Genomic DNA, 16117 nt, shown 5'->3' with positions numbered 1-16117 from the left:
TTCTGTTTTGACGTACTCTCTCTTTTTTTAAAGCACATTTTTAAAATAAAAAACCACAACAGATACTTCCATTGTGCTAAATCTCCATTGTATATACATTGTGGGGATGTACTGGAATTTATTCAGCCAGTCTCCTGTGTTTTGTTTGCTATTATGAATGACTCAGTAAATAACTGTTTTGTTTTTTTTTATATTGTTGGATGTATACCTTCAGAGTAAATTCTTAGAAATAGACTTGTCTGATCAAAGAGTTAATTCATATGTAGTTTTGTGAGGGATTGCTAAATTCCTTTCTATTGGTCTCGCACCATTTAGCATCCCACCAGAATTGTTTAAAGAGCCTGGTGTTCCCCTCCCCACCACACTCACTTAAACAGTATGTTGTCAAGCTTTTGAATTTTTGCTAATCTGAAAAGTGGAAATTGGTAATCTCAGTGTAGTTTCAATTTGCATTTCCTATATGAAGTTGATGCTTTTTCAAAATTTTAAGGCCCATTTGTGTATCTTTGGACTATATTTAGATCTTTTGCCCTTTTTTTTTTAATCAGGTTTTTTTTTTTTTTCTCTCTCAACTTTTAAGCACTGTAGGGGGATTTGGTCTTTTTTCTGCTATGTATGTTACAAATATTGCAATGTTTATTTTAAACCATACTTCTGTCACGGAAATTCTGATCTTTTAAATTATTAAGGATTTAGGTGTAGGAACAGAAGTAGGAACTTCTGTACCATTTTATTACTTTAGTTTTATGATTCTTTAAGATTCAGTTTTTATTTTTTCATCCTGAAAGGGAATGACTTAATAATCATTTAGGAAACAATTTCAAGTCAATCAAGATAGTCTTTTCATATTTACTATGAGTCTATGAATGAGTCACATATACCAAATAGGTAGAAATATACATATTTAATTTTCAAGGCACTGTTGTTGAACCTGTTTGTGTGCCTGATGCACAATGAGGCCAGACAAACCAAAATTTTAGAATTTGGAGCAGAGCAAGATTTATTGCAAGGATCATGCAAGAAGAACAGATAGGCTCCTGCTTAAGAGACCCAAACTCCCTGTGGTTTTCAGGGAAGAAATTTTTACAAGCAGAATTTGGGGGTAGGGCTGCTAGATGTGTAACCCCCCCTGGTTGTCTGGTGGTGAGGTAACATTGTTCTAGGAATCTCCAGCCTGGGGTCCACATGCTCAGCCTAAAGTTACCATCCTCCTTCTGGCTAGGGGCCTTAAGTTCTTGTAGAACTCAGAGATGTATATCAAACTGTTATGCACACCCCCTTCTCCTCCCCTGCAAAGAACCAGAACCAAGTTCCCTTGCCCTTTCTACATTTCCTCAGTCTCCTAATTAGTAACTGAATCTGCCTTTTGGAACTCAGGGAAGGTCTAGGAGGCTGAAAGCCATTTTCCTACAAACAAGAGACAGAAGACACCGAGAGACTTGTATGCCTGGGATGGCCTCACAGGTTCCTGCCTGGTCTCAGTCTCATTTTTGATTCTCCTCAGTCATGAGAGAAATACATTGGACTAGACAGGAAATAAAATTTGGGCAGAGAAGTTAATCATAAACTCTGCAGAGGAACTCAGTTTTAGGGGGACTCTGTTTCAGCACTATTCCTGTTGATATACTTAATCTTCTTTACGTCTCAGAGGGAAATAAAATATGTGAGATTCCGATTTTTTTTTCTAATTATAATATTGGGTTAGCCAAAAAGTTCATTTGGGATTTTCCATGTTACGCAAAAACCTGAACAAACTTTTTAGCCAACCCAATAGCTTGGAATCAAATGATAATTTTTCATTTGAGCCGAGAGTGTTATGAGAATTTATTCCTGGTTAGTATTATATTAAGTTTGAATTCGAATGCTTCTTTTTAGGAAATAAAAAATTACCAAAAATTACTCTTAGTAATTTAGTAATTAATAATAAATTTACTCTTTAGTAATTTAGTAATAAATTACTAAAAACTCCTCTCTGTGTTTTAGGTTTTGACAACAATTCGTTCAGGGCACCGAGCAAATATATTTAGTGCAAAGTTCTTACCATGCACAAATGATAAGCAGATTGTATCCTGCTCTGGAGATGGAGTAATATTTTATACCAATGTTGAGCAAGATGCAGAAACTAACAGACAGTGCCAATTTACATGCCATTATGGAACTACCTATGAGGTACAGTATTACTATGATTTATCTATATGATATATATATAAGTGTATATGTTTTGTGTAAGTGTGTATGTATGTGTAGATAGATGTGTGTATGTACATATTAATGCATAAATAAGTAAAGGTATTATTGACAAAATGTCTAGATTCAGTATTTGAGAAAATGTACCTTGATAGGCTTGTGAATAAAGTTAAGGAATAAGAGTGAATAATAGTAATGGGGTTTGTAATTCCTTGAGCAACTATAAGAAAACAGATATCAGACTTTAAAGATGCTTCTTTATTGTGCTATAGGGCTTTGTACTAGGCTTTAATCTTGTTACCACTTTCTTACTGTTTTATATGAAGTCATTGCTGGCATGGTTATCAAAATGTCAGAAGGGATGCTAGTACACTTAAACAAAGGAATCTGATTCCTAAATGTTATTAATAAGCTCAAGCCCTGAGCTGAATTAAAATAAGGTAAAATGAATCTAAGACTCAGTTATACTGCTTTGGTTCAGAAAAACTGCTTACTCTTCAGAAAACTCTTTTATAATCTTGTCATTTCATTTCTTTGTATCAAATGATTCATTGTTTTCCCATATGGTGCTGATGTGGTATATTTTTTTCTTTACTTGAATTTCAGTTCTTCTGTACCCTCATGTTATGATACATCCTTACAAAAATAGCATTCTATAGCTGGATATTTTTTTTAATCTATTTCTCACAAATTTGGCTTTTAACTGGAGATTTTAGTCAATTTATGTTTATTGTGAGTGCTGATATATTTGGATCTCTTTATATATCTTATTATAAGTTTTTTATTTGAAAATATTTTCCGTTATTGATTTCCCCATCCTCTTTTTGACATCCTTTTGAATTTCTTGAAGGTTTTGCATTTGGCCCATTTTGTTTCTGCTGTTGCAAGGAAGATAGACATTTGTATTTTACAAGAGTAGTTAACAAAGTCTAAAGTCAATAAGAACCTTTGCCTTTCTCCTGAATGTATTCCTTAGCTCATTATAATCTTTCCATTCCTTGTCTAATTTTATATGCTTACATTGGTCAGAGTGTAGTTATAGTCTATCTTCTTCTGAATCAAAAATATTGTTATTGTTTTATTAGTATTTACTATTACTATTAGATTTACCTACATTTTTGCTTGTACTTTTGCCTTTTCTGTTACAGGTTTTCTGTGTGGGGTCATTTGGTACCTAAAGCACATTCTTTTTTTTTTTTCATTATACAGTTTTTTTTTAAATGTATCAAATATAAGGTGCAAAGTAGCTTTTTGAAGCTAGGAGAGTAAGTATGCCATTCCTAGTCAGATACAAACTTAGTTATCACACATGTACACAAATCAAAAATGACATGAAACAGGAAAAACTGAAGAACTTTTGTTTTCAGAAAACAGCCAAGAAACCAAAGACAATTCTTTTTAGAAATTCAGAAAAAAAATTTTTTTCGTAGTAGCTAACATGCCTTCTTTAGGCATTAAGACACTTTTTTCTGCTTGTAACCTTAATACATCCAGATTTTTACTCTTTATAAAAATCAAGTCTCCCAGTAAAAATGGTGTTTTACCACACTAATCTTTCATTTCCATCACTAAAAATGTAGTTTTACACAACAGTTTCTAGCCTCTTGGAACACTCTGCATGATGGATTTTAGTCACTGGAATGACTAATTTCTCAGAAAAGCAGCATTGCCTCAACTGTGGTATGATTTGGTAGTCAATATTCTTGTTTTCTAGTAAAAAGATCTAATGAGCAGGAACACTGGGCTCCTTGTGATTTCATCAATCAAGAAAACATTTCTGAGAAGCTTCTGAGCAAACATTTCTTAACAGGTTGATCACAGATCTGGGGTCTTCACTCTTCATAATGACACTGCCAGACACAATTGTGTTAGCTCCTGCCTCTGCACATTTATGGATGGTGTCTGGACCTACTCCACCATCAACCTCAGTGTCCAAAGATGGGAACTGGGTCCTCAACCAGTGAACCTTTGGCATCATATCTTTCATGAGTTTCTGCCCTACAAGCCCATGTTCCACTGTCATAACCAAGGCCATATCTATCTGATTGATTAGCCCATGGTGTCAAATACTCAACTGTAGTTCCTGGTTTGATAGCAAGGCCAGCCTTCATTCCATTCTCTCGAATGTCTTTGGTCAAAGCTCCTGGGTTGTCAGTAGCCTCCAGATGAGAAGTATGTTGACTGGCTCCTGCTATAGCCATTGGTTTTACCCACTGTTCTGGCCTGGATACCATCATGTACATGTCAAAGGAAGGATCCTGGCCTTGCTCCTTTCGGAGGCTTTCTACCACAGGGTGACCAAAGGTAATGTTGGGAACAAAATGCCCATCTATTACATCCAGGTGCAGATAATCAACCTCAGAGTCCATCATCTGGAGGTACTCGGCCCCTAAACTGGCCAGGTCACTGCTGTGGATGGACGGGCCAATTTTGCAGCCAGATGCCATCGTGCTAGTGCTCCAGAGCTAAAGTACATTCTTTACCAGTTCCTTTAAGTCAGAGTTTGCTGATATAAAACAATTTTAGTCCTATTTTCCTTTTATATCATTCACTTCTTCCCTGTTCATCCTTTTCTAGAAAATATCTTTTTTATCTCAGTTCTTCAGAGGTAGTCTTACTAGATACAGGCTTCTAGTTTGACAGTTACTCTATTTCAGGTGATATTTCACTGTATTCTGACTTTACTTTTGAAGTTGAGCAGTCAGTCAACAGTTCAATTGTGATTCCTTTGTTTTTAAGTTATCTCTTCCTTGACTGAATTTAATTCTATTTTTCTTTGTGGGTTTTTTTTTTTTTTTCTTCATTGATGTCACAACAGTGTATCAAGATATGGATTTCCTTTTGATTTTTCTTGGAATTTATGTGTTCTTAGTCTGAGAAATTGGAATCTTGAAAAATGAAGGAAATTTATAGATAATAAGTTTTTAGTTCTTTACCATTCTCTGTATATTTTTATTCTGGAATTCTGATTAGATATATGTTAAGACTTTCTTATTACATCTAGCATTAAACTTTTTTCCACCATTGAAGTACAAAACATCAAGGAAAAGTACAAAACTCTGAGTATATCTCAGTAAATTTTTTACAAAGTAAATTTGTTCATGTAGCAACCACAAAGATCAAGAAATATAAGGCATTAAGTACTTCCCCAAAGCTGCTTTACCCTGATTTCCATCATCTTATTTTTCTAACCACTTTAGTTTTTTTGTTTTTGAACATTATATGCAGTGAGTCATATTAAATGGTCTTTTATTTTTAAATTTGATATTGTTTGCTGAAGAAAATCTTACCTTACATTTGTGAAACTCATCCATGTTGGGTACCACTATAGTGTGTTTATTTTCACTGCTGTTTAGTGTTTGATTGTGTGAATAAACCACAGCTGTGGATCTGTTCTACTGCTGATGAAAATTTTAAATTTGATTTCCAATTTGGAGGACATACTTTACATGACTTTCAGTATATTTATGTTTAGAAGTAAACTTTTTCTGTCATAGGATATGTATTTGTTTATTTTAGAGATAGTGCCAAATACTTTTCCAAAGTGTAACAGCGTACGTTCCCACCAATAGCATATAATAAGAATTCTTTTTGCTCCTCATCTTTGCCAACAGGAAATATGGTTAATCTCTAATTTTAAACAGGCTTATTTAAACGCCTTTTAAATGTTGTTACTGCTGACGTTACTGCATAGTTTATTGGTTATTTAGATATAATGTATTGTCAAGTGCTTATTCAGAATTCTTTCCTGATCTTTCTGTTGGGTTGTCCATTTTATTTCATTATTACTGTTGATTTATAGGAATTTCTTTTATCTTCAGCATGTGAAACTATCTCGTCCAACTCTGTGGTTGTATTTTCACTCTCCTAATGGTGGCAACCCACTCCAGTGTTCTTGCCTGGAGAATCCCAGGGATGGGGGAGCCTGGTGGGCTGCCGTCTATGGGATCACACAGAGTTGGACACGACTGATGTGACTTAGCAATGGTGTCTTTTCATGAACAAAAGTTCTCTGTGTTGTCTAATGTTTTGGTCTTTTTTTAAAAAAAAAAATTGTACTTGCTTTCTGTATCCTGCTCAAAAAAGTCTTTTCCTTTCTGAAGGTTATGGAGACATTCTTCTGTTTTAGATTCTCTTTTAGAAAGATTATTGTTTTGTCTTTTGCATTTAGATCTTGTTTTGCTCTTGTTCAGTTGCTAAGTCCTGTCTGACTCTTTGTGACCCCAGGGACTGCAGTACACCAGGCTTGTCTGTCCTTCACTATCTCCCAGAGTTTTCTCAAAATCACTATTTCCTAAATTTTCTCAAATGGACCCCTGTCCATTGATTTGGTGATGCTGTATAACCATCTCATCTTCTGCAGCCCCCTTCTCATCTTGCCTTCAATCTTTCCCAGTATCAGAATGTTTTCCAGTGAGTCTGCTCTACAGGTGGCTAAAATATTGGAGCTTCAGCTCCAGCATCATTTCTTCCAATGAATATTCAGGACTGATTTCCTTTAGGACTGACTGGTTTGATCTCCTTGCATCCCAAGAGACTCTCAAGAATCTTCTCCAGCACCACCATAATTCTAAAGTACTCAGCATTCAGTTCTTTGGTGCTCAACCTTCTTTATGATCCAACTCTCACATCCATACATGACTCCTGGAAAAACCATATTTTTGATTATATGTACCTTTGTCGGCAAACTGATCTTTGCTTTTTAATACACTGCCTAGGTTTGTCATAGCTTTCCTTCCAGGGAGCAATCATCTTTTAATTTCATGGCTACAATCACTGTCAACAGTGATTTTGGAGCCCAGGAAAATGAAATCTGTTAATATTTCTACTTTTTACCCTTCTATTTGCTATGAAGTGATGGGACTGGATACTATAATCTTATTTAGTTTTTTGAATGTAGAGTTTAAGCCAGCGTTTTCACTCTCCTCATTCACCATCATCAAGAGGCTCTTTATTTCCTCTTCACTTTCTGCTATTAGAGTGGCATCATCTTCATATCTGAGGGTATTGATGTTTCTCCCGGCAATCTTGATTCCAGCTTGTGATTCATCCAGCCCAGCATTTCGCATGATATACTCTTTATATGAGTTAAATAAGTAGGTTGACAGTATACAGCCTTGTCATACTCCTTTTCCAATTTGGAACCATTCAGTTGTTTCATTTAAGGCTCTAACTTTTTGCTCCTTGACCACATACAGGTTTCTCAGGAGACAGGTAAAGTGGTCTGGTATTCCCATTATTTTAAGAATTTTCAAGTTTGTTGTGATACAGTCAAAGACTTTAGCATAGTCACTGAAACAGAAATAGATGTTTTTCTGGAATTTCCTGCTTTCTCTATGATCCATTGAATGTTGGCAATTTGATCTTTGGTTCCTCTACCTTTCCTAAGTCCTGCTTTTACATGTGAAAGGTTTTGGTTCATGTACTGCTGAAGCCGAGCTTGAAGGATCTTGAGCATAACCTTACTAACGTGTGAAATGAGTGCCATTGTATGGTAGTTTAAGCATTCTTTCGCATTGCCTTTCTTTGGGATTGGAATGAAGACTGACCTTTTCCAGTCCTCTGGCTACTGCTGAGTTTTCCAGATTTGCTGACATTGAGTTCAGCACTTGAACAGTATCATCTTTTAGGATTTGAAATAGCTCAGCTGGAATTCCATCTCCTCCACTGGCTTTGTTCATTTTGTTATTATGATGAAATTACATTGATTAACTTGTGTATGTTGAACCATCCTTGCATTCCAGAAGTAAATTCCACTTGATCATGATGAATAATCTTGTTAGTATGTTACTGTTTTGGAGTTTATTTTCTTAGCATTTTGCTGAGAATTTTTATATCAGTTCAGTTCAGTCTCTCAGTCGTGTCCAACTCTTCGCGACCCCTTCCTCTATTAACTTTGGCTTTAATTTGTTGTTCTTTTTCAGTTGTTTGAAGTGTAAAGTTAGGTTGTTGATTTGAGATCTTTTTTAATGTAGATATTTCTTACTATAAACTTCCCCCTTAGTACTGTACCATTTACATTTAAAGTAGTTACTGATAGGAAAATACTCACTCCTGCCATTTAAAAATTTTTTTCTGTATGTCCTACAAATATTTGTTCACCCTTTCTCTCTTGGCTGCTTTCTGTTGTGGTTTATTGTTGTTGTTGCTCTTTCTTTTGTAGTGGCATGCCTTAACTCCTTTTTTGGGGGCATCTTTTATAGATTTTTTTCATTGTGTTTATTATGAGGACTACATGAAACATAGTTACAAAATCTGTCTTTTACTGAGAACAGTTTAACTTAAATCGCATACAAAAATTCTGTTCCTTTACATCCTTCCCCCACTTTGCTATCAGTGTCACAAACACCATAAAAGCACAATAACTTTTAGTGCTTCTATTTTTTAAATTCTATACTCAAATTAAAAGTGATTTTGCACCACCAGTACAGTATTACAGATTTCTGTATTTGTCTGTACCGACAATCTTTATAATATCATATGCTGTGTGTTGCTGTCTAATGTCTTTAATGTCAACTTGAAAGACTTTGTTTAGCAGTCCTTGTAAGACAGGTCTTGTGATAACCTTCTGTACTTTTTATCTGAAAAGGTCTTTATTTCCCTTCAGTTGTAGTGGACAGTTTTGGGGGATATAATATTCTTGGTTTGTAGGTTTTTTCTTTCAGCAGTTTGAATATATTATCCTATTCCCTTCTGACAAGTAATGTTTCTGTTGAGAAATCCACTGATCTAATGGGAGCTCCTTTATATGTAATGGTTCATGTTACTCTTAGAGCTTTCAAGATTAACTCACTTTTGACAAGTAGTTTATAGTGTGTCTTGATTTGGGCCTCTTTGGGTTCATCCTAGTTGAAGTTCCTGAGTTTCTTGAATCTGGATGTTCTTTTTTTCCCTCAGATTTGAGAAGTTTTTGGCCATTATTTTTTTTCAGATAAGCTCTCCATCCACTCCCCCCTTCTGGAAATCCCATAGTGGAAATGTTGGTCATCTTAGTGATATCCTCTAAGTTCCCTTAGGATCTTTTCACTTTTCTTCACTCTTCTTTTGTTCTTGACTTGGTAATTTCAAATGGCATTTTTTGAATTTGCTGTTTCTTTTTTCTGCCTGATTGAGCCTGTTGTTGATCCTCCTCTAGTGAATTTAGTTACATTCTTCAACTCTGCAATTTCTGTTTCTCTCATTTTTCTAGTTTCTTTCTCCCTGGTAATATTCTCACTTTGTTCATGCATTGTTTTCCTGATTTTGCTTAGTTATCTATTTGTATTCCGTTGTAGTATATTGGGGCTTCCCATGTGGCACTAGTAGTAGTAAAGAACCCACCTGCAAATTCAGGAGACAAAAGAGACCCAGGTTCAATCCCTGGGTCAGGAACATCCCCTGGAGAAGGACATGGTGACCTACTCCAGTATTTTTGCCTGGAGAACCCCATGGACAGAGGAGCCTGGCTGGCCACAGTCCATGGGATTGCAGAGTCAGAAATGCCTGAAGTGACCTAGGGCACACACTCACATGCACATAGCATATTGAATTTGTTTATTACCATTACTTTCAGTGCTTTTTTAGGAATTCATATATCTCCCATTTTATTAGGGTCAGTTTCTGGAGATTTACTTTGTTCCGTCATTTGAGTCATGTTTCCCCATTTCTTCATCTGTTTCTTTGGTGAATTGTCTGTTCAATCTTTTGCCCATTTTTTAAAAAAACATACTTTAAAAAACATTTTTATTTCTTTATTTGGCTGCTCTGGGTCTTAGTTGTGGCATGCAGGATATTTTAAGTTGCAGCAGCATGTGACTTCTTAGTTGCAGCATGTAGAATCTAGTTCCCCGATCAGGGCCTGAGGGCAGTGTCTTAGACACCAGACCATCAGGGAAGCCCCTTGCCCATTGTTTTAATTCTTATTACTGAATTTTGAGGGGTTTTAAAAGTTTGTTCTGTATATTTTTCAGGCATATGACTTATAATTTTTTTCCTCAGAGTCAGTGGCTAGTCTTTTCATTTTGTTTACACTGTCTTTCAAAAAGAATTTTTTTAATTTTAAAGAAGTCCATTTTATCAAGTTTATTATTTGGAGGGGGGGAACCAATGTCATGAGGAAAAATCTTTATTTCACCAAATGTCACAAAAATTTTCTCCTAAAAGTTCTATAGTTTTATGTTTTCCATTTAGATTGATGATCCATTTTGTATTAGTTTTTTAGTAAAGTCTAAGATACTGCTTTAAGTTCATTATTTTACATATGGATATGCAGTTTTCCAACATTGTTTCTCACCTCTGAACTTTTTTTGTGTCATTGTCATAGGTCATTTGACCATATCTATTTTTGTCTCTTTCTGGGCAGTATCTTTTTCTCTTGCAGTGATTAATCACTATGCTTGTACACCCTGTTTTTATTCCTGTAACTTAATATTAACTCTTAAAACCAGGTAGTATAAGTCCGTTCTTCTTTGGAATTGTTTAAGGTATTTTATATTTTTGTATTTCCACATGACTTTGGTAATCAAATTGTCAATTTTTACTGCGTTTTTGACTGTGATTTATTTGAATCTATATATCAGTTTAGGAAGCATTGACAACAATATTAAATCTTCCAATCTATGATTACAGTCTGTCTCCCTTATTTAGGACTTTAAGTTTACTTGGCAATGTTTTATAATTTAAGTTTGTGTGTCTTAAGACTTATTCTTAAATATTTCATTTTTCATATTATTGTAAATGGTACTATTTTTAAAATTTCAATTTCTGATGGTTTTGTTGCTAGTATTTTCATATTCAATCTTGTATTCTCCCATTTTGCTATATTCACTTACTAGTTCCAATAACTTTTTAGGAAAAAAATCACATAGAATTTTCTCCTTAGATAATTATGTCATCTGTGAATATAGAGACACTTTTACTTTTTTTTTCCATCTGGACTTCTTTTATTTCTTTTTGTTGTTATACTTATTAGAATTTTCAGTTCAATATTGAATAAAAATAGTAAGACTAAACATTCTTCTTGATCTTTGATGTTTCACTATTAAGTATAACAGCAAGTGTATTTTAGTAATGCTTTTTTTATCCAGTTAATTCCTTCCTATTTGTATATTAAACTTACCAGGAATGGATGTTGGATTTTGTAAAATGTTTTTCTCTGCATTATTTGAAAAAAATTATATATTTTTTTCTTTTGGTTTCTTAACACAGTAAACTATATTTATTTTTCAAATGTTAATACCAATTTAGCATTCCAGAGATGAATCTCACGTAGTCATATATTTATATGTATTACCCATTTTCTGTGTTGTTGTGTTTATTTTGTTAAGGTTTTTTTTGGTTTTTTTGTTTTTTTGCAGATGTGTTCCTAAGCACTATCTATAGTTTTGTTGTCAGCATAATGCTGATCCATTGGGGTAACTTCTAATGTTTGTCCTTTTCATTTTCCTGAAAGAGTTTGTATAGGAGTGGTTAGTATTTGTTTCTATACCTTTGGGAACATTTACCGATAAAGCCATCTGATCTTGGAGTTTTCTTTGTAGGATGTTTATTTCAGACCAGTGTATGCTCCTTGGTTCTATCTCATCACAACAAAGATTTGGAGCGAGGAACATTAAAGCCCTCAGCGCGTCACAGCTCTCTGGTCTTGGACAGACCGTGTTATAGCTCTTAGACAAATCAGTATTACAGCTCTATTTTATTTAGAAGATAGCAGGAGAATCCATCCTCGAAGCATGAGGGCATGCCAACTCAAAGAGGTGAAGAGAAGAGAGTGGGGGAGCGCACCTGCGTTCGGGGTAAGGGTGGGGGGAGATGGGAGGGTGGGGAGAGATGGGGGGAGGGGGGAGAGAGAGAGAGGGAGGGACGGGGGAGAGAGAGGGAGAGAGAGCCCTTTGGCTCCTCTTTTTATATGTTTTTTCCCTCCCCCTGGGCCTACCCTATGCAAATTGGGCTAGCCAGGAGTGCTGTTTGTTCTACCTGAAGTCCTCACTCCTTTGACCTTCCTTTGTTCTATTTTCGCGGGCTTTTCCCTTCCTTGTCTTTTAGCCACCGCCATTTTGGACTCCTGTTTCCTATTCTAACTACCTAACATTTATAACTACATATTTAATTATTAAAATGAATATTTGGTTATTCAGGCTGTATCTTTACGTTTTAATAGCTTCAGTATTTTATCCATTTTAAGGAACCTGTCTTTCACCTATATTGCTGAATTTGTGGGTATTAGTTGTTCACAATACTTACTATATATTTTTTTTTTTAGTATTTTTATTTATTTGTCTACTGTGCTGTGCTTGGTCGCTCAGTTGTGTCCGACTCTTTGCGACTCCATGGGCTCTTCTGTCCATAGGGATTCTCCAGGCAAGAATATGCAGTGCCCTCCTCCAGGGGAATCTTCCCAACCCAGTAATCAAACCCAGGTCTCCCGCTTTGCAGGCAGATTCTTTACCAGCTGAGCTACCAGGGAAGCCCAGTCTGTGCTGGGTCTTAATTGTAGCATGTGGGATCTAGCTCACTACTAAGGGTTGGACCTGGGCTCCCTGTGTTGGGAGTAGGGAGTGTTAGCCATTGGACACCAGGAAAAGTCCCCTTATCCTTGTAAAATCTGTAGAATCTATAGTGACCACCTCCAACATTCTTGATATTGGTAGTTTGTATTCCCAATCTCTCTTTTTATTTTTCTTATCAGCCTGATAAGAGAGTCAATTGATTTTAATGATCATCTCTAAGAACCAGCTTTGGTTTCCATGATTTTCTCTATTTTCTTGTTTTTTTTTTTCTGTTTCTGATCTCTGCTTTTTCCTTTCTTCTCTGTTTACTGTGGTGGGTTTCATTGTTCTCTTTCTTATAGTTTCTTAAAGAAGAGACTGAAGTGACTGATTTGAGACCTTTATCCTTTCCAATAGAAGCAATTAGTAAAACAAAATTTCCACTGAGTATTTCTTTGTTGTTTTTTAGTTGCTGGGTAGTTTCTTTGTTGTTTTTTAGTTGCTCAGTAGTGTCTGACTCTTCCACGACCCCATGAACTGTATAGCCCACCAGGCTCCTCTGTCCATGGGATTTTCTAGGCAAGGTTACTGCAGTGGGTTGCCATTCCCTCCTCCAGGGGATCTTCCCCACCCAGGGATCAATCAAACCTGCGTCTTCTGCATTGCAGGCAGTTTCTTTTCTGCTGAGCCACTGGGGAAATCTGAGTATTTCCTTAGGTTTCCCTGATTTTGATATACTGAACTTTCATTTCTCTTGTATTAAATGTATTTTCTAATTTCCATTGTGATTTCTTCCTTGATTCATTGTTTATTGAGAAGTGTGTCATTTAGTTTCCAAATACTTGGAAGTATTTGAACGTTTGAGTTATTTTTCCCCTTTGGGTTATTGCAGTTGAAGGTGTTTTAATCATTTGTTTAACTGTCTTTGTATGGACTGATTTCTAATGTTTAATTTATAGTTAAATATGTACTTTGTATGATGAAATCTTTTTAATTTTAATCAGTCTGGTTTTATGTCCCAGAATATAGTCTATTGGTAAATTTATCTTATGCATTTGAAAAATGTTTATTTTTTTGTTTGTGGAATGTTCCCTAAATATCAATTATGTCAAAGTAGCTGATAACCATGTTCAGTTCTTCAGTGTAGTTATTTATTTTCTGATCACTTGTTCTAGCAACTATTGAAAGATGAATGTTGAAATCTAATATTTTTGTATTGTTGATTTCTCCTCTCAGTCCTCAATTTTTGCTTCATGTGTTTTGAAGATCTGTTTTTAAGTACTTAAACATTCAGGATTTTAATGTTTCTGTTCATGGATTGACTCATTTATAATTGTAAAATGACTCTCTTTATTCCCGTTGTACTCTTTGCTTTGAAATTTGCTGTTTACATAGCAAATCTGGGACTTCTGGTGGCTCGGATGGTAAAGAATCTGCCTGCAATGCAGGAGACTTGGGCTTGACCCCAGGGTCGGGAAGATCCCCTGGTTAAGGGATTGGCTACCCAATCTAGTATTCTTGCCGGGAGAATTCCATGGACAGAGGAGCCTGGTGGTCTACAGTCCATTGTATCACAAAGAGTTGGACACTACTGAGCGACAGACACACATATACATGCAGCAAATCTAGCTTTCTCATCTTTACAGTTATTGCGGTATTTCTTTCCTCTATGCTTTTACTTTAGTCTACCTGTCTCTGGTTTTATATTTCATTCTTATAATCAATTTATAGTTTTTTTCTAATCCAGTCTAGCAACGTCTGCTTTTTAAATGGGCTGTTTAATCATTTACAGTTCATATAATTGATATACAAGTTGCTGAATTTAAATTTTGTGTCTTGGTTTTTGTTTTTTTCTCTTTTCCTATTCCATCCGTTTTCCCCTCTTCTTCTAGAAGAACTGAGTATTTTTGTGATTCTACTTTATCTCTTTTGTTGACTGTGACTCTTTGTTGTTGTTTTAGTGTATGCTTTAGGAATTATACATCAGAAACTTTATCACAGTGTACCATCAAGTAATATTGTACCACTTCAAATATGGTATAAGAATATTACAACACTCTTCTAGAAATTCGTTTTTTTTAACCTTTTATTCTTACATATTTTGTAAACTCTAATACATTGTTAATATTCTTCCTTTAATAGTTAATTATCTTTAAAAATATTTTAAAACAAAAAATATGTTATATTTACTTACATATTTATTATTTCCAATCTTTTATTCCTTTGCATAGATCCAGATTACTACTGATATTATTTTCTTTTTACATGAAGAATTTTAAAAAATACAGTTATATTGTGCTGGTCTGTTAATGTAAGGGTTTTACAGAAAATTATCCTGTAATAGGATAGTATATATTTTAGGCTTTGGGAGCCATATAATCTATCACAACTACTCAAATATGTCATAGTATCAGTATAACAGACTTGGATAATATGTAAATGACTTGATATGGCTGAGTTTCATATAAACTCTTATAAAAATAGTGGTTGATAGGTAAGAGGTGTCCTTTGCTAACTTCTATGTTATTGAATAATCTTTCAGCTTTTTTATTTTTGAAAAAGTCTATTTTATTTTTGTTTTAGAAAGCTATTTCTGTGGATATAGAATTCTAGTTTGACAGTTTTTTTTCTTTTGCTGCTTTAAAGATGTTACTCCACTCGTTTCTGGCAAGAAACTTTTTTACTTTTAGTCACTGGTTTTATGTAACTTGAGAATAATGTGTTTGTTTATTGTTATTGCTTTAGTATTTTATTCTAAGAATCAATCAAAATTTCTGTTCTTATTGTCTTTCTGGTTATTTGGGTTCTTTCAAGTATTTAATATGAATTGTGCTGCCTTGAACATTGTAGTACACATTTTAGGTGACTTTATGCAGACATTTATTTGTAGTGGAATTGCTGGGTCATAGAAGAAACATATTACCAACTTCAGTAGATACTAACACATGGTTTTTCAAAGTGATGATACCATTTTACCATCTCATCAATGATGTATGAGAGCTCTAGTTGTTCTGTATGCTCAGTGACATTTGATATTATCAAATCCCTTTCATTTTGGTCATTCCAGTGGTGTCTAGTGATATTTACTTAGGATTATTGTTTGTATTTAATCCTCATAAATACAAATCCTAATAAATACCTAATTAAATACAAATATAATTTGTATTTCCTTGAAGACTAGTTAATCTGAACACCTTTTTGTGTATACAAAGTTTTAAAACATGGGAACCTACTTTCCATTGTTTATGCGTGCATAAAAGTCTCTGTGGGATTGCTAAACACCCAGTTTTGGTAGTTCCTATTTCTCAGGATCTGTCCCGAGGGTGCGGGGAATATGTTGGATAGGAGGGTACACCAAGCCTCAATTTACAGCCTTATTGCTAAACCAGAAATAGATATAGGAATATCTAAAATGTTTCATTTCTTTAAAAAATTTAATTTTTTATAAAATATGCATAATGTAA

At 34.8% G+C, this 16117-nt stretch overlaps 1 protein-coding gene and 1 pseudogene across 23 annotated transcripts in view; one reads left to right on the top strand and one right to left on the bottom strand.

The window, feature by feature from the left end:
• The window catches only part of DCAF6 (DDB1 and CUL4 associated factor 6), a 174509-nt gene that overhangs the window by 67254 nt on the left and 91138 nt on the right, over positions 1-16117 (top strand). For all 22 annotated transcript variants that reach the window (XR_014053375.1, XM_081489207.1, XM_081489211.1 and 19 more), the window contains one exon: positions 1984-2169. Coding sequence is in view for 12 of the 22 variants with exons in the window: in XM_081489201.1 (XP_081345327.1) it covers positions 1984-2169 (186 nt within the window). In the remaining 10 variants the exon portion in view is untranslated. The remainder of the gene's footprint in view (positions 1-1983; positions 2170-16117) is intronic.
• LOC145507493 (ribulose-phosphate 3-epimerase-like) lies at positions 3947-6266 on the bottom strand (annotated as a pseudogene). Its single transcript, XR_014054901.1, has one exon. The product of XR_014054901.1 is annotated as a ribulose-phosphate 3-epimerase-like (transcript).

Source organism: Giraffa tippelskirchi, chromosome 5 (genome assembly GCF_054371585.1).
Source record: "Giraffa tippelskirchi isolate mGirTip1 chromosome 5, T2T-mGirTip1v1.2.pri, whole genome shotgun sequence".
NCBI classification, from domain to species: Eukaryota; Metazoa; Chordata; class Mammalia; order Artiodactyla; family Giraffidae; genus Giraffa; species Giraffa tippelskirchi.
This window is presented reverse-complemented; position numbering and strand designations above follow the sequence as displayed.